A 21922-nucleotide genomic window follows, 5' to 3' on the forward strand; every position below is an offset into this window, starting at 1 on the left:
GACAACCCACGCTACACCACTGCCCAGAACAGCCTGCACACCTTGCCCGGCTGCCCCGAGCAGTGGAAAAGCTGCTGGGAGACTTCGTAGCAGGTGGGCTCCTACGTCACTCTGACCAAGAGTGAAGAGACACACTTTTTGCACCTCTTTGGGTCTGTACCCTTGGTGGGCCGACTTGAGCAGTCCATAGGTACACCCCTGCTTTTAAGGCTCTTCTCTTTACCTGGGCTTTTGGCCCTTAATTTGAAAGGACTGGAGCTGTGGCTTCTTTTAGTGGGTAGGATAACTAAGCCCTGCCTTTTATCTGTATAGCTGGGCCTGTTTGTTTTTTTAGATTTTAACTTGGCTGCTCTTAATTGTCTTCCATGGTTTTTTTAAAAAATAATCTTGATTTCCACATTAAAAAATCACACATAATCAAACACATTGTTCTGTTGTGAAAGAAAAAGAGTGTACACAAAAAGAAAATAGAAAAACAAGAAAAAAGATGGGGGAAAACAGGAAGAAAGTTTAACAAAGTTAAATTGTATTTAATGTTAAGTTGCTTCCAGTCCCTTGGTGAGAAAAGCAGCAGCAGCAGCAACAACAATTTGCGCGGTGTTTGAGATTGCCATAGTATACTTAAGGCACTATGGAAAACTTTTATTTCCCAGGGATCTTCGCTGATGCTCTGAAATGGCCTGTATTCTAAGCTGGATGGAAATGACACTCAATCGATATAACACAGCTGAGCTGGAGAAGTTCACAGCCCATGCCAGGTAAATAAGGAACTTGAATGACATCACTCATTTCAAAGTTCTGTATGCTTGGCTGACTATAAACCCAGCGCTGACAGCTTGCCATGCTTAATTCAGATGATATCTTTGCCACAGTCCCACCAGGATCCAGGAACAACATTGTCCCAGACAGAAAATAAGCATCGACCCTCAAGAGCCATCAGAAATGCCGTGATTAGTGTCTGACTTGGGGGCCCCACTCCAAGCATGGAATTCTTGATGCAAAAAACCCACACAAATTAAGTATTTTCTTTCTTTCTTTCTTAAATGTCCATGTTCACATTACATGGCATTTGGAAAGATCAGAATAGCCTGATCGTAATTGCAACTGGCACTGCCTAGTAGGATGGAGAGAGAGTGTGTGTATTTGAGTGCAGGGTACAAAAAGGACCCTATTTGTTTCTTCTCTTGGTCTGTAAGCAGATTAAATATCTCCCCCAGTCAATGTGAGGTTTAAAAAAATTAAGGGTAGGGAGCACACAAGCTTCCTGTGTGCCCTGCATCTCATCACGTAGTCTAAACAAGCTCACAAGCTGCTTGTAATTTAAAAACAACAACAACAAAAACCCACACATACGAAAGCCAGGTCCCCCCAATTTCATTCTCCCTAGAGATCAATTATGCCAGTCTGCTGAGGATTCCACCTCTAATTTGGCATCAATTTGTGTGTGTTTGCAACTAACGTGGGAAGATTCCTGATTTTCCACCAAAACTCCATCCTTGACTTTTCAAGGTTTCCTTTTCTCATTTAGATCTAAAGCACGAAGTTTTAAAAGCAAACTATTTCACAGGGATTTTGTTTTTTGTTTTGGTACTGAATGAGATTGCCATATTTTCCTCTTGGCTGCAAGGAGATCGAAGCCAGTGCTGGTGTCCGTCTCCTGCCTAAGCCTGTTGTATCAAGCTACTAAGATGCTCCGAATCCATTCTAAGGGAATGGGGCAGTGGGAAAAGGTCACATTCGGCAGCCCTGAGTTACTGTGGCAGGGAGGTCCATACATGCTGAAATCTAAAAGTCAAATTAGCAGTAGTGTTTATACAAGGTGAGGCTGAGGAAACCATTTTCTTATAGGTCGTGGAATCTGATTCCCGACACTCACAAATAAATCCTTGTACAGTGGTACCTCGGGTTACAGATGCTTCAGGTTGCAGACTCTGCTAACCCAGAAATAGTACCTTGGGTTAAGAACTTTGCTTCAGGATGAGAACAGAAATTGTGCGGCGGCAGTGGGAGGCCCCATTAGCTAAAGTGGTACCTCACGTTAAGAACAGTTTCAGGTTAAGAATGAATTAAGTTCTTAACCCGAGGTACCACTGTATTCAGAAATCTAGCATGTCAATCTTTTCCCTGAAACACTATTTTCTATGTATGAGGATTTTTTACTCCCTTTTTTTGTATGAAGGAGCATTTATGTGAGCCCCCACCTGTAGTGAAGCAGCTCAGACATGTTCTATCACCGCACTGTAGAACTGAGTCGTAAATACCAAACTAAGTCAGAAGTGCCCTATAATTATAACACAAGCAATCCATTTCCATAAGGCTGTTTCCTAATTCCTTTAAGCTCTTCCCCAAAAATCCTTGCAGATGTCTGCTGAGGTTGTTACTGTCACCATAGTGAATGTACAAAGTTGTCTTAGATCGGGTTTTCCCAAACTGTTTTTGAACTACAGTTCCCATCATCCCTGACCACTGGTCTTGCTAGCTAGGGGTGATGGGAGTTGGAGTCCAAAAACAGCAATGCAGGTGCTCTACCTCTGAGCTAGGCTAGCCACCCCGCTTCCCAAAATTAATGTCTAACCAAATGGCCCCTTCCCCATTGTGAGGGTAGGCTCGGATTCTGACCCGGAAGCTCACAATTCATACTCTCCCAGCTCCATCACTAAAAGCACGTTGAAACTCAACTCACCTTTTATCTGCTAAGCCCGACGATTGGTTCATCTCGCTATTTGCAATAAAGTTTCTGATTTCGGAGAAATACGAGTCTTCCTTCTCGTCTAAAAGTGCATGGTTGTCTGATTCTGAGGTCGGCGAGGAGGCGTTGGTCCCCAGGTGGTTCGTGATGACGCCCGTGTGCTGGCTCACTGCGGTGCCGGAAGAGAACAGGCGCACATTAAATAGAGGACTCCTTCAAGCAGAGGAATGTCCTCTGTAAAGAAGGACACACGATCAGTCTAACGAATGAAAACAAGCCAAATTGACCTGGGAACAACACTTATCCAAAGATCGCCTCATTGGGTTCTCTGCCTCTGAAAAAGCGTTTAAAAAGCAGTCGGTGGTGGGAAAATCAAGGCTCGCATTTCACTCGTACAATTCTGGGCCTGCGCTGTTCCCCATTACCTGGCACACTCTCGTGTTCGTGCTTTTTCAGGTGTCGGTCGAGATTGGTCTGCTGGCCGAAGCAACGATTACACAGGTGGCACTTGAATGGCTTCTCCTTGTTGTGGATGTTTCGGACGTGGCGCTGGAGGTTGGATGAAATGCTGAAGGACCGGTCGCAATATTTACATCTGGAGAGGGAAAGAAGAAAGACAATGTGGGGGGAAACCCAATAACACGGGAATAAAAGAAGTTGTCTACAATGGTTGGTTCTCAGGGGGCAAAAGGAAGCTTGTGCAAACAGTTCATTAGCTGTGGTTCCTGCATTGCAGAGACTTGGATTGGCTAACCCTTAAGGCATGGGTAGGCAAACTAAGGCCCCGGGGGCTGGATCCGGCCCAATCACCTTCTAAATCCGGCCCGCGGACGGCCCAGGAATCAGCATGTTTTTACATGAGTAGAATGTGTCCTTTTATTTAAAAGGCATCTCTGGGTTATTTGTGGGGAATAGGAATTCATTCATCCCCCCCCCCAAATATAGTCCAGCCCCCCTACAAGGTCAGAGGGACAGTGGACCAGCCCCCTGCTGAAAAAGTTTGCTGACCCCTGCCTTAAGGGCTCCCTTTCAACTCTACAATTGTACGAGTGCCTGGGGTGGTGGTGCTTGAGAAGGCCTCAAATGTGGTGGCCCTCAGACTCTGGAACACACTCCCCTCCGCAGTTCATCTGAACTCACTACTGCATACATTTTGACGTCAGTTGCGCCTTTTTGCCCAAGCTTTTGAAGGTGGACGGTATTACCCCAATTCATTTTTTTTTAAAGCTACACATAACCCTCCCTGGAATCCCATGCTGGGCAATGGCTGCATAGAACTAAATAAACAAGCAATCACACTTGTTGCTAGGACCCCAGTGGGAGGCAATCTCCTTTCATTTGCTGACTGTTGCTTTTACGATTATTACGTGCTGTGATATTTGTTTGTTTTGGTTATGGGGGGCGAGAGGGGGGAGGCCTTATTGATACTACAATTATTTTACTGTCGGCCATTTTGGATTGCACAGAAGTATAAGAGAAGCTTACAAAAATAGCTCAACAAATAAAAGCAAGGCCAAACCACGCAATAAAAGGGAATGATAAACTACCAACTACCCAGGTTGGCACCTGAATAATTTACTATGGTAATAATTACAAGAAGTTCCTGCAACAAAATGGAGTGCTCCTGTACAAGGTTCCATCCAACCACGCCTTGTTTCAGGATACTCCATTCCACCCTTTTCTCAGTTTTGTGGGGTTTCCTTTCCCTTCTAAGACTCGGCCCTTATTGGGCTGTTTTGGGGTTTCCTCCCACTTTGGGTTTTTTCTTTCTCTCTCTAAAGATTTTAGTGCTTCTGCAAACCTTGAGGTTTGGCTAAACAGGGACCCAAAATCTGATTGAATGTGATGATGGTGATGACCTCCCCCTTTCTCCTAGGAGCTCAAGTTGGTGTACAGTGGTACCTCAGGTTACAGACGCTTCAGGTTACAGATGCTTCAGATTACAGACTCCGCTAACCCAGAAATAGTACCTCAGGTTAAGAACTTTGCTTCAGGATGAGAACAGAAATCGTGCAGCGGTGGCACAGTGGCAGCAGGAGGCCCCATTAGCTAAAGTGGTGCTTCAGGTTAAGAACAGTTTCAGGTTAAGAGCGGACCTCCAGAACGAATTAAGTACGTAACCAGAGGTACCACTGTACATTGCTCTCCCCCTCCTCAAAACAACCCTACGAAGTAGATTAGGCTTAGAGTTGGTGAGCTGCTGAAGGTCACCCAGCAAGCTTCATGGTCGAGAAAGGATTTGGGCACACTACTGCCGGGAAGAGTTGAGTTTCTCATGGCTACTGTAGCTGCTAATATTGGAGTTGAGGCGGTTAATGATGGCAGCTGTAATAAGCAGCGGTACCAATCTTGGCCCAGGAAGGTTTGTGAGGCTGAATTGAATTGAAGTGATTATTTTGGTCACAGACCAGTTCCAGCCCACATACAATATCAAGGGCAGTCATAAAACACAATAAGGATACATTTGAATTTCCATTTAGGTATAACAGGGACAATACAGATATAGCAACAGTTAAATATATATATATAAATTAAAAACTTAGTCGCTAACATATAACCTAAAATTATCATTTAAAACCTTAATCATTATGATAGCACAGCTTGTTCCCTAAGTTTCATGGCAATCGCACAGAATTTGGCTACCCTTAATGTGATCTCAGGATCCTTGTCCTCTACCAGGGATTTTAGACAGGTTTGTGAGGCTTGTAAAAAACTAATGTGCAAGATCTCCAGATTTCCTGAAGAGGGCAGCATTGGGGCACCCAGAAACGGAATTGGGATTTTAGTGCCTGTTGAAGTCAAGCTTTGTTCTTTCCTTGGAGGCTTCCCCCTCTCCGCCAACAGGACTGCTTATTAGATTTGCTAGCACTTGTATCCTTCAGCCTATTGATGCAGAGTACACAGAGTTTGTTTTCTTAAAAATAAACTTTCAAAGGAGGGGAGCAATTGTCACAATTCTACATTATGCAGACAGCACATACTTTCCAAATGCGCTACAGCTGGGACTGAGACTAAAAATATCTCCCCTATTATTTTTGGAAACAGCGGATATACATTTATGAAACACTCTCCTTTTTGTTTTGTTTTTGGGACCCCGCATTCAGCTTGTGATTTGCCGGCTTTGAAAAACGAGCTGGACTCAAGGTGTTACATGTCACAAAACACTGTCATTAAATCCTCCATTCTGAGGGGAAGGCAGGCTTGCTGAAAAGCAGAGTCATTTCAAATATTTCTGGAGGTGGTGTTGGCAACTTTTAGGGGCATAATAGGAAATCACAATTTCAGAACAAGTCAGGTTCTGAAAACGCAGCTTAACCCTGGCTTGGCCTCACTGAGCCATAGTCTAAGTAAGCCACGGTTTCTGGGCTTTAGACATCATGGGAAACTGTGGTTTGTTTAAAAGTGGAAATGGAAGCTTCTGAACATGACGCTTCGCAACCATGAGGTGCAGCAGGAGAACACGTGAACCTGAGGCACATATAAGCTTGTTAACATAGTGAGAAACCATGGTTTCCTATTACATCTGAACTAGGCTACAGTGGACGGGGACTCTCAAAGCATGTGGTCTGCAACACAGGGAAAGCCATTGCTATCGGTCTTCAACAGAAACACACAGGTGTGTATCCAGTCCTACTCAGAGTGAAACGGGTGGATGTGGCTAACTTAGGCCAATTAATTTCATTTGGTCTACTTGGAGTAAGACTTACGACTTGGCCATGCAAATATAATGTTTCTAGTGTGTTTTAAGTGCATTATACAGATGCGACACTAGATGGGGACGGTGAGCTTATGGCAATTTCAATATATTTTTAAAAACGCTTTTTTAAAAAAAAGCATTTTCACAGTGTTTTTAATATGCGTCTAGATTCCACCACAGTGGCTACAAACCACATGCCCTATACCCCAAAGCTCCTAGTCAACCAATCGTCCTGGTCATATCCCTACTCTGCCATTGAAGCTCAACGGGTGACTTTGAGCTAACCACTGCCTCTCATCCTAACCTGCCAAAAGATTGGGCTACTTGTGACCCTTAGGGTCCCTTCCAACTCTAAAATTTCACAATTCTATGAAATATATTTCCACCGTATCTGTAGCTGAGATCTACGTCGCTTTCCTTTCTGGGCTACCACATTCCTGGAACTGTAAGGACTTTGGGAAACATTTGAGTCACACCTCTGTTCCCGACAACAGGAGTGAGGAGCCTCCTTCATTCCCGGGATGGGTTTAAAACGGAACAGGAAAAAAATGAAAAGATGGTCTAGCTTCTTTAAGAGACAAAAAAAGGCACACAGGTCAGGATCCCCATGTCTGTCACCTATATTATTTGCTGGTACCGTGTGCCATTTAAAGCATATTTTCCTGTTCCTTTTGTTAAAATAATAATAATTGATGACTTCAAAGAGCCTTGTGCGAATTAAGAAAAAGCACCCATTGCCTGTCTGTTCCGGAAGTCTTTGAAAAGTTACTCTGGACAGCTCCTTGCTTGAGCTGTGAGTGATGGGCATAGAAGTTAGGATACAGAGTTTAGATAATTACCTTGCTTAAAAATATCAAAACCAGAGGAAGATGTTAAGAAGGCTGTATCTCATGGCTGAGCATATGAGGAGTGAGGGGAAACAGTTATTGGGTTATATGAGTTCTCAGAGGGGTCACTGTGCTGCTTTTAATCACTGACCTAGACAAAGAGAGGGGCTGGCTTTGCATTCAGAGAAGCAGGAGGCCTGAACTAAAACTTCACAATTTCATGAACAGTTTCGGAAATCTTTCCCATTCTCAAGTTCTTCCTGAACTGTTGGGGGAGAATTTCCAGTCCTCCCCTGGAGAGGATGTGGAGATAGGGTCTACCCCAGATTTGCCACCCATGAATTCAAGATGCAACTGTGGACCCAGTTTCAACAGAGTTTGATATTATCTTAATCTAATTGCAGGAAGCAATGGGGCTTAGCCCCTACTTTTCCTCACCTAGACCAATAGACATAGGAAGATAGGAAGCTACTGTGTATCGGTCAGTCTAGCTCAGGACTGACCACTCTGATTGGCAGTGGCTTTCCACACTTTCATATGGGAGCTGAATTCTACCTGGAGAACAGATGTTCTACCACTGAGCTATGGCTTCCTCCACCCCCACCAATGTATTAGCTGGGGTTGATGTGAGTTGTAGACTTTGGAGAACACCAGCTTGCAGAATGCCGCTGTTGGGAATCTCCCTGTCTTTCTCTTTATTCATTTGCTTTGATTGGCTTTTCTCTCTCTCCAATTGATACAGAACATTGCATTGCCATTGAGCATGCTCACACATCATTGACTTTTTGAGATTTGCTTCTTTTTCGGAGAGGGGATACTACTGCAAACCTGGCCAGGGACACCTGGAGGGTTGTAGTTTCTCCCACCTTTGCCTATACACATTTGCCAGGGAGTACACCACAGTGAAGTCAAAGAATTATAGAATTGTACAATTGGAAGGAACCGCAAGGGTCATCCAGTCCAACGCCCTGCAATGCAGGAATCTCAGCTAAAACATCCATGACAGATGGCTATTATTATTATTATTATTATTATTATTATTATTATTATTATTATTATTATTATTATTATTTATTTATATCCCGCCTGTTTGGCCGGGCCTCCCCAGCCACTCTGGACGGCTTCCAACAGAATATTAAAAACACAATAAAACACCAAACATTAAAAACTTCCCTAAACAGGGCTGCCTTCAGATGTCTTCTAAAAGTCAGACAGTCGTTTATTCCTTTGACATCTGATGGGAGGGCGTTCCACAGGGTGGGAGCCACTACCGAGAAGGCCCTCTGCCTGGTTCCCTGTCACTTCGCTTCCTGCAGTGAGGGAACTGCCAGAAGGCCCTCAGCGCTGGACCTCAGTGTTTGAGCTGAACGATGGGGGTGAAGACACTCTTTTGGGTATACTGGGCCAAGGTCGTTTAGGGCTTTCAAGGTCAGCACCAACACTTTGAATTGTGCCCGGAAACGTACTGGGAGCCAATGCAGGTCTTTCAGGACCAACCTCTGCTCAAAAACCTCCAGAGACACCGTTGGGGTCTACATCAGAGTAGAATCATCAGAGCTGGAAGGGAACACAGGGTTCACCAACTCCCTGCAACTCAGGAGCCACAGCTGAAGAATCCATGGTAGTAAACATGCCCAGGATTGCCCTGGGAATTGGCATTGGAGCAAAATTCGTCAACTCAGCTCTGCTTTGCTTGCCCTGAAGTTCACGCTCACTCACAGTCAGGTGCTTGATTAATCTCTTCAGATTAAATGGGTCAACAAAGGAACTACTTAAACAGATGAAGGGCGGGGGAATGGTCCAAATATATGAGCTAGAACCTAGCAATGGGCTTCTTCCTGCCCAGGCTAAGGCAGAACGTTTTCCAAGGAGCCATTTGTTCTGCTAAAATTAGAAGCCAACATTGCGAAAAGAAAAAAACCCAAAACCAACAGTGGCACATGCTCTTTGCAAAATGCCACCTTCCCTCTCCGGAGTGCCATTACTATGCAGGATTGCCCAGAAGTCAAACCTTGATTGCTAAAAAATAATAAAAATGCACAGACTTTCCCCAACCCCGTTTCTGGGAGAGGACCAGACCAAATACAACTTTATTTTGCTAACTTATGCTAAGTATCAAAGTCTCCTTTTTTGGAAGAAAAATGGACTGAACAAGCTGTGAATGATCTGATGTGTTCTTTGGGCTCCGGACAAGGGAACACGGCAGCATTCATCTCCTTCAAACAGCAAAACAGTCCAACAGACAGATTGGAAGAGCGGGGAGCGGGGAAGCAACTGCAGAATGCGCATGGGGGCGAGGCAGTGGCCATGGAAGCAGGTCTTGACCAAAATGAAAAATAAAACTAAAAACCCTATCGCAGAGCTGAAAGCTCCCATGAAGACAGGGGCAGGGCTTTGGGGTGAAAATTGAAGACCTCGCTCTGCTGATGGAGAAGGAGGCTCCCCCAGATGTAACAGGGCCAGCTGAAAACCTTTTAAAGTAATTGACACATGTCAAGTATACCCTATCCCTGACCAAGGTCCCCAGGATTCTCAGAGGCCCCAAGGTGTGCCTGAAAACCAGACACTCCTTTGTGAGTCCCATACTATGAGCATTGGGACGCCGGTGGCGCTGTGGGTTAAACCACAGAGCCTAGGGCTTGCCGATCAGAAGGTCGGCGGTTTGAATCCCCGCAACGGGGTGAGCTCCCATTGCTTGGTCCCTGCTCCTGCCAACCTAGCAGTTCAAAAACACGTCAAAGTGCAAGTAGATAAATAGGTACTGCCCCGGCGGGAAGGTAAACGGCGTTTCCTTGCGCTGCTCTGGTTTACCAGAAGTGGCTTAGTCATGCTGGCCACATGACCTGGAAGCTGTACGCCGGCTCCCTCGGCCAATAAAGCGAGATGAGCACCGCAACCCCAGAGTCGGCCACGACTAGACCTAATGGTCAGGAGTCCCTTTACCTTTACCATTTATTAATTTCTAGGGTCTCGCTCTCCCAATCTATAACACTATAATAGAGTGGTCCTCCACAAGCTCTTTCCTTCTCCTTTTATCCTTCCTTTGCTTCAGACCACCTCTTTCTTCCTGCCAAACTCTAAAAGGGCACCTGTGGTAGAGAGGCCCTGAACATGGAGGCTCCATTCTGAGGCATCACAGCTAATGCTTATTTGCTGTGAGTCTGCTAGGTTCATCTACGCTGAGTCGCTATCCCATGATCCTGTGGCAATCAGTTCCACAGAAAAATCAGGCTCCTTTATATTTGCCCCAAACCTTTCTTGCTGATAATTCTCTTCAGGAAAAAAAAAGTCTATATCGACTGTTTCCCACTGTTTGTCCTGAGATTTAAAACTACGTTCTTCCTTACCTGTAAGGTTGCTCTCCTGTGTGTGTCCGCAGATGTCTTGTCAGATTTGCTGAACGCGGGAATATTTTACCACAGTACCTAGGAGGCGAGAAGACAGTGAAGTTCATACCCTAGTCTTATGGCTATCGCAGGAACACGGGAAGCCACCTTACACCGAGTCAGAGCATTGGTCCATCAAGGTCAGTATTGCCTGCCCAGACTGGCAGCCTCTCTCTGGAATTTCAGACAAGAACTACCTGGAGATGCCAGAGCTTGAACTTGGGACCTTCTACATTCAAAGCAGGTGTTCTACCACTGAACTACACCCTTCCTCTATGGCCCTTTGCTATAGTGGTGTGATCCAGAGATTACTAACTGGCATGGTGGGGGTAGAGAGAATCTCAAGCAAAGAAATCAGAAAGAGGAAGAGGCTGTTTGTTTCCTTTTCTTGGATCAGGAGTCACCAACAGGGTGCCCATGTGTGCAATGGCATCCTTGAGGCTTCCTCCTGGTGCCCATGAAGCTTCTGAGCCCCCTGACACTACCGCACCGTGCCTCCTTGTCTACAAGTTGGTGAGGCGGCTTACCTTCTTCCCCCTCAACAAGTCCATAGAGCTGAAGGAGGAAGTTGGGAAAGTGATGCTCTTTCTCACTTCCTCTTTCAACTCCATGGGCTTTTCAAGGCTAATCAATGCTAACGGATCACTTGCAAAAGAGCAGCATGTGGGGGACACTCTTTCTACCTCTCTCCGGTGATCTGAAGGAGGAGAGAAGTGAACAGAGAGAGTGGGACCAGCGACACATGAGCAAAAATCCCAAATGTGCCCACTGGCCTAGAAGGATGGCAATCCCTGTCCCGGATCTTGCATCCCACCTCAAGCCGAGCCTTTTCTGTCTTCCTTGTTCTTTGCAGCAGCTGCTGGCGGCCCTTGGCTTCTTACCTGCAGGTATAGCGTTCTTTGCCCTTGCGCAAAATGGGGTCGGACAGCGTTGGGGGCGGCGACCGGAAGTTGAAGGGATGGTGCGGGAGGGGCTGCAAGGAAGCGCCGGCGTCCGCCTTCATGGCTGCAAAGCTCTCCAGTTTCTCCGTCATGGTTTCTATTGCTGACATCTGTTCAGAGAAGGGGGAAGGTTTGTCACCCGTTGTGGCCAACACCGTTTGTTTATAGATTTTGAACAAGCAGGGTGGCGGCGGGATTCTAGATTCTACCAGGCAGGCAGGCCTATAAGCATCAAACCTCTTTTCAGACAGAGATAATTCTGAGTGGGGCCTAGCCACTCTGCTTCCTTGATTTTAATGAGATATTGCTCTGGAATTCTTCTGCACATTATATGACGTAAGGTGCAAACATTTAGATCAGACCAGACTGCAGGAGCCTGTCTGCTGCTTTATCGTCACCTATGGGTTGGGTGAACATGTTTCAGTTTCTCTCATTTTCCTATTATTATTACCACTACTACTACTATTACTAGTAGCAGTAGTAGTATTTATTGAATTTATATACCGCCCTATACCTGAAAGTCTCAGGGCGGTTCACAGAAAAGATCAAGATAAAAATCACAATATATATAACAAAAATAAAAACAACAACCCAAAATAAAAATAACACCCCCTTTCTACCTTTCAGCTCTCCACATTTCCATATTAGTGTGCGATGATGATGATGATATCCTCATGAAAATTCACCAGCATTTTAGCCATTTATCTTAATATAATGTATTTTCATTATACTAGTTTTGCCAATGTACGCATTTATGTGCACACTTTCTCCTAGTACATGCATCTTTTAAAAGATGTTACTTGGCTGCAGAACTGCATTGCAAAATTCAGAGAGGTGTACACATGGTTTCAGACTCTGCAATTTAGGTAAGTTGGCCTTTCAATGAGAACCATCCCATCCCTACTCCCAACTTGTTTTTTCTTCCACATGTTCCCCCCATGTAGAAACCTGCAATAACTAGCACACTGGGGTCTGTGCTAAACATCTCTTCCTTATAGCTGGTTAACATTGTTTGTCAGGGGAAACAGCCCAATAAAGTAAAGCGAGATGGTTGCCCTGTAAGATAAATCTTTGCTGTGTTATGCTAAGAGCTAGGCAATTAAAAACTGTCTTAATGGCATTGTTATGCGGTAAGGAAAGAGCAAAGGAGGCTGAGCAGGGTGCAAGGCTCAGAATTAAGAGTCCAGTGTTGTGGACGGGAGGTCACACTTTTGATGGTAGGAGGGATCTTTCAGTCACAAAACAACGTGCTCTGCTGGGTACCTGGGAGAGCTGGCATTTGCCATGTTCCTGCTCCGTTGAAATGGGACTGGAGATAATGCCTAAGAATGCATACCACTTCTAATGACAGACGGATGTGCCAAATTCAGTTTCTCCGAAGTGTGAAGTCAGTGTCTTTACATTAAAATGTGGAACATGTACAGTCCCCCCAGATTCCCTCCTATCTCTCTCTCTCTCTCTCTCTCTCTCTCTCTCTCTCTGTGTGTGTGTGTGTGTGTGTGTGTGAGAGAGAGAGAGAGAGAGAGAGAGAATGAGTAAGAAAAAAAGGAAGGGGAAGGGGGGAGAGAGAGAGAAGGAAAGAAAAACATTAAGGAAGGAAGATAGATAGATAGAGAGTGCTGTCCTGATCATTGAGGAATAAATTGCAGAAGGATGACAACCAATCATAAACCTTAAAAAAGAAAATAAAAGGAGTCCCATAAAAGCCATTTTGTGTTATTTAATAGAACGGATCCTAGGCCTGTATGATAATAGCGCAAGGGAACAGAGGGCCAGCCCCCGCTGCCAGTCATGTAACAAAACCGAGCGGGTTGCAAAACACTTGGTGGATCTCGTCGAGGGTTCTTTTCACTCAGCCCTTTACCGGAGTACCTGGTGGCGGCTTTTGTCGCTCCCTGCTCTTTTGGCACTTAATCACAGAGGGTTTGCCAGTGTGAGATGTCGTGGGCTCGTTCTACAATTCTAAAGGCAGGCCCTGGCCTCTCTGTTTGGCAGGAGCATTTGCTATTTAAGGCAGGAGCAACCGGTTCAAATGGGAATCCAGCATATATTTATTTTTTATGTTATTGTCCTTGGTTTCCAAAGGCTAGTGGTCTCCGAAATGCCAGATTTTGTACAAATCAGCATTTCGGTTTCAAAAACCCCGCACAGCCCAGTAAAATTAAATGACAAAGCATTAGGAGTTGGGTATCAAAGAGAGCTGTCCATGGTTAGCTCACCTGTGGTCCTCCAGAGGTTGTTAGACTACAACTTCCATCGCCCCCGACATTTGGCCATGCTGGTGGGGGTGCTGATGGGAGGAGGAGACCAACAAAGTCTGCAAAGCAGCCCCATGTTGACTATCCTGACCTTTTGCTGATATTTTGCTGTTGACAAATAGCACTTGCAAGGAAATGCCACAGTATGGAGTTCAAGGGTTTCAGACAGATAGACTTGTCCCCTTCTTGGAATGTTCCAGGAGTGGGGAACCTTGGTCCCAGGGGAAAATGTGGCCTTCCAAACCTCTCTCTGTGGCCCCTGCACCTCTTTTCAGGCCACACCCCTCACTGGCCCTGATTCATACTCTCCTCAAGTGCTTTTGCCTAGCTGGAAGCTGTCCAGCTCAGGCTGAAACGGTCCCTACCCCTTGAACTATGGACATACTGTACAATTTAAGCAATTACAGCCAGGAAATGGTGTCAAGAACAGCTGGGTCTGTGTGCAGCTCCCCTATGTGGTGAACCTTTGAGATGCGTATGGAAGCTACCCAATGAAATAGCTTCCGCCATTGACTGTGCTCACTGTGGACCTTCCTGGACACGAAGCAGTTTAAGAGGACTTCCTGTTCTAGTTGATCTTTGATGGAACAACAGTCTTCCTGAACTCTGCTGTGTCCCTGTGTCTGGTTATGATTTAGTCTTGACTTTTGGTTTGTTCTTTGATCTTACCTCCTTGGTATTTTTTTTACTTGCTTTCTAGTCCTGACAACTAGCCGCTCTCCCGGCTCCCAGCTCCCCCTACTCTGCTTCTCACAGTGAGGGATGGGCAAGTCTGTCCATTTCTGTTTCTCTCAGTTTGTTCCAACTTTAAGTTCAGTACTCCACATTTCAACATCGGTTTATGAGATTATTATTATTATTAGTCCTTCGTGAAAATTCACCAGCAAATTTATTGCAATGTACGCATGTTTACATGCAATTTTGCACATTTTTTGCAAAGCAATTTCCCCTAATACAAGGCACTCTTAATGTTATAACCACAGATATCTGCCTCTTTATGGACACTTTGTCCCAGGATATGACTTACTTGGCTCGGGAACTACTCTGCAAAATTCGGAGGAGTGCCAATTTCAATGAATGGCTTTGTTTCATTTCATGTATTGTTTCAGAAAGTGCGAATTAGGTGTGTTCACCTTTGTATGCAAGCTAAATCAAGTTTCTTCCCCACCCAGACCCACAACCTAGCCCCACCATTCAAGAGGTTCACAACACCACTCAGTCAAGAAGCTTGTTGGGTGACCATGAGATACACACTATATTTTAGCTTACCCTACTTCACAGGGTTGTTGTGAGAATCGAATGGGTGGGTGAGTGTGAATGAGGGATTCATGCATGTTGCCCTGGGCTATTGGAGGAAAGGTGGTTTGGAAAAAAATAAAGAACTTGTTGATAATGGTGATGGTGAGAACGACCACCATCATTGTATATATTCTGTTGACAGATACTAACTTGACAGACAACCAATGTGACAGATGTTTTCCACGGTCCAAATTTTATGAGATTGACTTTTAGACCCTTCTGTGCCCCCAGCACACAGTCTTTCTCCGAGCGCATAGCTTTCTCACCAGACTTTCTGGGACAGCTATCAGATCATTTCTCTCCTGCTATTCTAACCCACACAAACACAGGATGTCCCTGGCCAGCCGGTCACCATTGTAGGACCTCCTCAAATGGAAAATCGGGGGAAGTTATTAACCAAACTCTCAGGCTGAGACAAAACAATGAAGGAACTAAGTTTAGCTGTGAAAGCAAAACCATATCGGGCGGGAAAAGCTCCAGCCGCAAAACAATGGTTGTTGAGTACCCTGTAAATGAAACCACAGGGTAGACTCTTACTGTTTCCAACAGAAGGGAAACTGAGATGTGACACTGATGGCTTGTGCTTTATCGCTAGCCCCTCTGCTTAAGGGATGGCAAAGGTGCTTAAAGATGAGAGTGAAGTAAGGGGCCCCTAATATGGTGGGACCCCTGTGCAGGGACCTTATAGATCTTTTAGAAAGTCATGGAAACACACAAGACCCTGCAGAAGCACAAGACCCTGCCAGTCTGCTCTTGATAGCACTAGGCCAATGGTCTCATTCAATGAAACATCATTTTTTGTGTGTTCAGTTATGAGGGGCCCTAGAATAATAGAATCATAGAATTGTAGAATTGGAAGGCAGCATGAGGGCCATCAAGTCCAACCCCCTGCAATGGAGGAATTTTTTTGCCCAGCGTTGGGCTTGAATCCACGACCTTGAGATCAAGAGTCTCATGAGAACTTGCAAAGTATCTCAGAGCTTTGGGTGCTTTGAAAAGGTCTGGTGTTCAAATAAGGCTAATAATAATAATAATAATGTTGTTGCTGCTGATGTTGCTGATGTCAGGCTTGAAACAAGTACCTGGCTGGGGTAGAACATTTATCTCTGGTGTGCTAGGTTTGTACCTGTGGGGGACACACACACACACACACACACACACACACACACACACACCAGTAAAATTTATTTAAAAAATAAAATCTATTTTATCTCCGCAAATGAACTCCCCCCCCCCCAATGCCTTTTTGGGGGCGATTTTCTGAGTTGGAAACTACTGCAAAATCCAGGGAATTGCAAAATGAAGACCTGTAGTCTCTGCCAGTCCTACTAAGAGTAGAAGTTAAGGAACGTGATTAACTTTGGCCCAATCATTTCAGTGGGTCTACTCAAAGTAGGTCATAGCTGGATACAGTCCGCTGCTCTGATCCACACATCTGTCCGGGAGGTTCCAGACAAAGTCAGTTCTCATCAAACTGCATCAAAGTCAAATTCAACATATATTTTTTTGGTCTTACCTGGGGATGAAAAAGCAGCGGGGATGGTCTCAGATACTTCTCCTTCAATGCGCCCACTGAATCTACCACCTTCCGCTTCTCCACCCTGCTGGACAGCAATACAGAGGGTTACATACCTCACAGGGCCTCCAGGGAAAACCAGAAGAATCATAGAATTGTAGAGTTGGAAGAGACCACGAGGAGCATCTAGTCCAACCCTCTGCAATGCAGGAATCTTTTGCCCAACATGAGACTTGAACTCACGAACCTGGGATTAAGAGTCTCATGCTCTACCAACTGAACTAAGAATATATGTATATATAATCTACCCTTCCTGGTTTCTGCCAGGGGATGTCTTACTGTTGTGCCAGGAAGATAACAATGGGCTGAAACAAACATTAGTCCCACTCAGAGCAGGCCCATTCATGGTTTAAGAGCATGAGTGAAGGACCGCCAAATGTGGCCCTCCAGGGCTCTCTATCTGGCCCTCACAACTTTCCCAAGGCCACACCTCTCACTGGTCCTGCCTAAGTGGTTCCACCTAGCTGGAATGTGTCCTGTATGTGTCCTATAATATGTTACGGGTCCAACTTGCATTTCTCTATTTTCTGAGGTTGCCAGACTGCTAACTCATGGCATCCTCAGTTGGATTTACAACCTTTGACTTGTTTCTACCTTTGAAATCTCTCCCCCCTCCCAAAAGAACCCGCTACTAATCCTTCACATCTCCCAGGAACTCACTGAGCATGTCTCCCACCTCCCCCGATCCATCTCATTCATCTGTCTTCTGCTCTTGTGCCGTTTCCTGCCTTTCTGTTTTGACTGGCAAAGCTTTCCCCAACCTCTGTTATTTTGGCACGTTTTCCAGCCCTTACGCAGAGGTGCTGGAATCCCACTGGAATAACTTCCATCTCTACCGTTACCGTCGCTATTTCCCAAGGAACAAAGCCGAAAATGGTCAGGGCCATTTTTCATACCTGGAATGACATCCCTAGACGAGCATGATTGGGAGAGGCAACATAAAGCTTTGAGCAAAGTCCTTAGGATCTCAAGAGTGAGAAAAGGAAGCCCTCCTCATGGAGTACCAATCTGAAAAGGGATCTTCAGAAAACTCAAGTTCCTCTTCCTTACCCCCCCCCCCCCCCGATTTCTCAACATGCCCGGCAAACATCACCTTGGCTGACAGTTCCTTGGCATCTTCCCATGTTGACGTCATGGTTTCCCAAACTTCTCCACCGTGCATGATTTGCAGATCACGGTTTCTGGTTTCCTAATTTCGGACCCACTTGTCTTATACAAGCCTATATACTTAAACCCGACACAGTTCCCTCAAACAGATGGATGGCGTCTTGTACACCTATTTCTGGCAACTCCTGCAGCCAAGCTGATGCCAAAGGTATTGCTCCGCTTTCCTTTGGACCACATCAGTGAGGCCAAGGGGGTCTTGTCATCTGGGCAGCCCAGCCCCCCCCCACACCGCCCAGGCTTGTGCCCCAGGGAGATCACTTTGGTGCAGCTAACACAGTGGATTGACTTCACCCCTGGAGGAGCACAACCATTGTCTCTCAAGACAGATGAATGCCAACAACAACACAGTGGTACCTCGGGTTACATACGCTTCAGGTTACAGACTCTGCTAACCAGAAATAGTACCTCGGGTTAAGAACTTTGCTTCAGGATGAGAACAGAAATTGTGCTCCGGCAGCGCGGCAGCAGCAGGAGGCCCCATTAGCTAAAGTGGTGCTTCAGGTTAGGAACAGTTTCAGGTTAAGAACAGACCTCCAGAACGAATTAAGTACTTAACCCGAGGTACCACTGTACTTAAGAACAACAACAGCAAAAGGTAAGAAGAGCTTATCTAGGTCAGTGCCCTATACAACAGTACTTTGGTTTTCGAACAGTTTAGTTCATGAACAACTCGGAACTCAAACATCGCAAACCTGGAAATAGCTGTTCCGGTTTGCGAACTTTGCCTTGGAAGCCGAACATCCGGTGCAGCTTCCGCAGTTTCCAATTGACTGCAGGACGCGCCTGCAGCCAATAGGAAGCCACGCCTTGGTTTCTGAATGTTTTCGAAGTCGAACAGACTTCTGGAACGCATTCTGTTCGAAAACCAAGGTACGACTGTATCAGCCCAAGAACAATCAGGAGTGCATGTGGTGTATGTTTGATCAGAATAGATCCATTTAAATGGGTGGACCTAAGTTAGTCGTGCTCATTAATTTGCTACAAAAGAAGTTAAGGTAGCCTATGAGTTACATATACACCTATTACATAGGCAAAAAAGCTTTAAGATGATAACTTGATGAAAGCAATCTCTTAGTCCAACAGTCAGCTTGTTTTCAAATGACTCTATCCTAGCCAACTCCTAGGGTCTTTGCGCCCCCCTAAAATATTTGAGGGGGCCAGGGCCTCCCAAAGTTAGTAGGCATTGCTATTCAAATAGGGTGTGTGCACAGTGAGTGACCTGTTATGTGGGGTGGGGCTTACCTGCCCCACTCCAAATATTTTATTCAAGTTGGCACCCCGACTCTTTCTTCTGGTGGTGGGGATGGCCAGTGTTGGCAGAAGACTAAAATGTCTTATTTTTTCAATTTGGAAAGAAATGTTTGCTGCAGCACATCATAAAAAAAGCAATTACACTTTCAGAGTCGTGCTCAAGTTGGTGTTCTGTTTTGTTTACCTGCCACGGAAGAAACCCTATTCATCAGAGCATGTCTGGCCACAGATATTGGCTTTGGAAAATATTTGCTTCATGTAACTGCACATTTTATTTCATTTTAATTGATCCACGTGTATTCTGTTTGTCAATGTCATTGGATATGGAAGTGAATCTATTGGCCACTGGGCTGAGGAACTGAGTTGTTGTTTTTAACTAAAGTTATCGCTTCAATGTTAAGGACCTAGTACCGTTCATTTTAATGAATAAAATGGAAATTAATGGGCCTAGTTCAGTCATGTCCATTAATTAAAGTGGGTCTACTCTGCACAGACTTTCATTGAAGACAACATGATATACAACATAACCATGTTGCAGCCACAGCTAATGGTCAACTTTTGTCAGGATGCTGTCAGCATCTCCTGGCTGGTTGCCCAGGAAAGTATAAAGTTTCTTACCATCCTTTTTTATGTCAATCTTTACATAGAGAGGCTATAGAACCCAGCCTCTTGGAAAATGGTGTTGTCCCAAGTGAATCTCCACCCCCCCCCCATCTCTCCCACGTCCTCATCATTCTCATTGTCTCCTCTATGGGCCCTCTGTTTTTGAGCTCTTTGCTCTCCTACTTTCAAGGCTCGCCAGGTTCTGGGATATGGAGGCTCTGGAATGCTTTCTAATGACAACGTGTCAGCTGGGTGTTGCTCTAGCTCTCCCATGATTTCCCAATTTCCCCCCTCATCTGCCTCTGAGCTCTGACCTCCCTCAAACCCCTGTAGCAAATCTACTGTCTTCCTCTTCCTTCGGTTAGGATGGGGAGGTGGTCTCCACCATTCTTCCTCTTCCCAGTCCCTGAGAACTTTGCTGGCAAGTAGACCAGACCCGAGTGACTGCTTCGCACACCAGGGTTGGGGTAACTCAGTAGCGGTGGCAACCCCAACCACTGCTTGCCACCACTGTTGTCGCTGGGGCTCAGTTGGCCTCAGTTGCAAACGCGTGCGATTAAGGCAGGCTATGTTAATACCTGTATATGGGGTCCATGAAAAAAGGAGACGGCTTGGCGTAATGTAGTGATGGCTGTGGCGGCATCTGAGCCTGAGAGATCTTGGGTAATACTTCACTGGCCAACAACTTCCTTTCTCCGTACACGTGGTTCCTCCGGGAGTCCCGGCTCCCATTCTGACTGGCCCGGATACGGTTGCCGATGCTGAGATCCAGCGGCTGCTCCTCCCCGGACGGGTGAGCAGGCGGGACTTTGGGGGGCGGCAAGGCTGGCTTGATTTCTTTTGGCTTTGTGGTAAGGTCGAAGGGCGACTCAGAGCTGGTGCTGCCCAGTTTGTGAAGGTCCCTGGGCGACTTTGGTTCTGCCTTGACCAGCAAGCTGTGGTTGAGGTTGCGGTCCGTAAAAGGGTACAGCGAATGGGGGAAGTTGGGGAGGAACTGGAAGGGGAACATGGAATGGTACGGGAGGGAGCCCATCTTCTTCTCCTGCATCCCCATGAAGCCGGGCCCAAAGTACTTCTCCGCGATGGAGGCGATGGCCTTGATGGAGTCGTTGGCTGCTCCCGCCATGGGGAGGAGCTGCTCTTCGGGGGGAGGGAAGAAGGAATGCTGCGAGTAGAAGAGAGGGAGGTCGCTCATGTTGTTGGCGGAACTGGTGGGCACTGCGCCGCTGCCGAAATCCGGCTTGCTCTCGGACGGCTTGCTCTTCTCCTTCATTTTGTCCCGGTCGCTCTCTGCATCACTCTCCAGGTCAGACCCTGTCCCGGTGGTGGTATCCAGGTCCGTTCCTGTGGTGGTATTGACGTCCTCGAAGTCGCTCGCGTCTGACATGTCACTGGTCCTGGCCTTGAGCTTCTCCAGGTAGGAGTTCCCCAGGTTGCTGCTGTTGTAACGCTCCTCCCCGGAGGCGGGGTGGCCGCTGTTGCTCACGGCCGAGATCAGAGGGAGGGCTGGGTTGCCCAGGGGGCTGGGAAGTTTGGCATCTTGAGTGTGGTTGAGGGGGCTTTTCAGCAGCGGCGTGGGAGGTAATAAAGGGGGCCTGGGGTACAGCGAAGGAGGGAAGATGCCCGGGAACCCAGGGGCGAGGGATGGGAACGCTGGGGGAGCGGGGGAGAAGGGGAGCCCTCCAGGGTGCTGCCGGGATGGGAAGTAATCGCTGAAGCCCAGGCTGGCATGGTTAAGGGCAGGAGATGGCTTGGATTTGTCCATCATTGAGCTGGGAGTGAGAGGCAGGCCTGGCCCGAATATCCCCCCGGGGTTGTAATGGTTCTTCCCCTCGCAGAAGCGACGGTGCTTGTTGAGTGAGGAGGTGGTGCTGAACATCTGGCCGCAGTCCTTGCACTTGATCTGGGTCCGGCAGTCGGCATGCATGCGCTTGTGGCGGCACAGGTTGGAGAACTGCGTGTAGGACTTGTGGCAGACCTCACCTAAAGCATCAACAGAAACCAAAACACCAAAACCCAATATGAAATTAATATGAAAGAACTGGTTGGAAAGCAGGTGGTGTTTCATAATAAAGTAATGGACAGGACTTAGTCGGATGAGTGGCTGAGAGATATTTGTAAAGAAAAAGATCAAAGGAACGTATACAAAGCAGAAAGAAATGATATTATACAATGTAAACCTGCGTAAAAAAGAATGTTATATCAAACAGTATAATGAGAAGGATGGG

At 46.2% G+C, this 21922-nt stretch overlaps 1 protein-coding gene across 7 annotated transcripts in view; it reads right to left on the minus strand.

Moving 5' to 3' along the window:
* PRDM16 (PR/SET domain 16) overlaps positions 1–21922 on the minus strand; it is a 458346-nt gene that overhangs the window by 11221 nt on the left and 425203 nt on the right. For 6 of the 7 annotated variants that reach the window (XM_077931318.1, XM_077931316.1, XM_077931317.1 and 3 more), the window contains 6 exons: positions 20273–21677; positions 16614–16701; positions 11481–11650; positions 10561–10638; positions 3115–3284; positions 2684–2858 (listed from right to left, as the gene is read on the minus strand). In XM_077931318.1, coding sequence (XP_077787444.1) covers positions 2684–2858; positions 3115–3284; positions 10561–10638; positions 11481–11650; positions 16614–16701; positions 20273–21677 — 2086 coding nt within the window. The remainder of the gene's footprint in view (positions 1–2683; positions 2859–3114; positions 3285–10560; positions 10639–11480; positions 11651–16613; positions 16702–20272; positions 21678–21922) is intronic. The other variant, XM_028740965.2, reaches the window with a different exon arrangement.

Source organism: Podarcis muralis, chromosome 7, assembly GCF_964188315.1.
Source record: "Podarcis muralis chromosome 7, rPodMur119.hap1.1, whole genome shotgun sequence".
NCBI lineage: Eukaryota > Metazoa > Chordata > Lepidosauria > Squamata > Lacertidae > Podarcis > Podarcis muralis.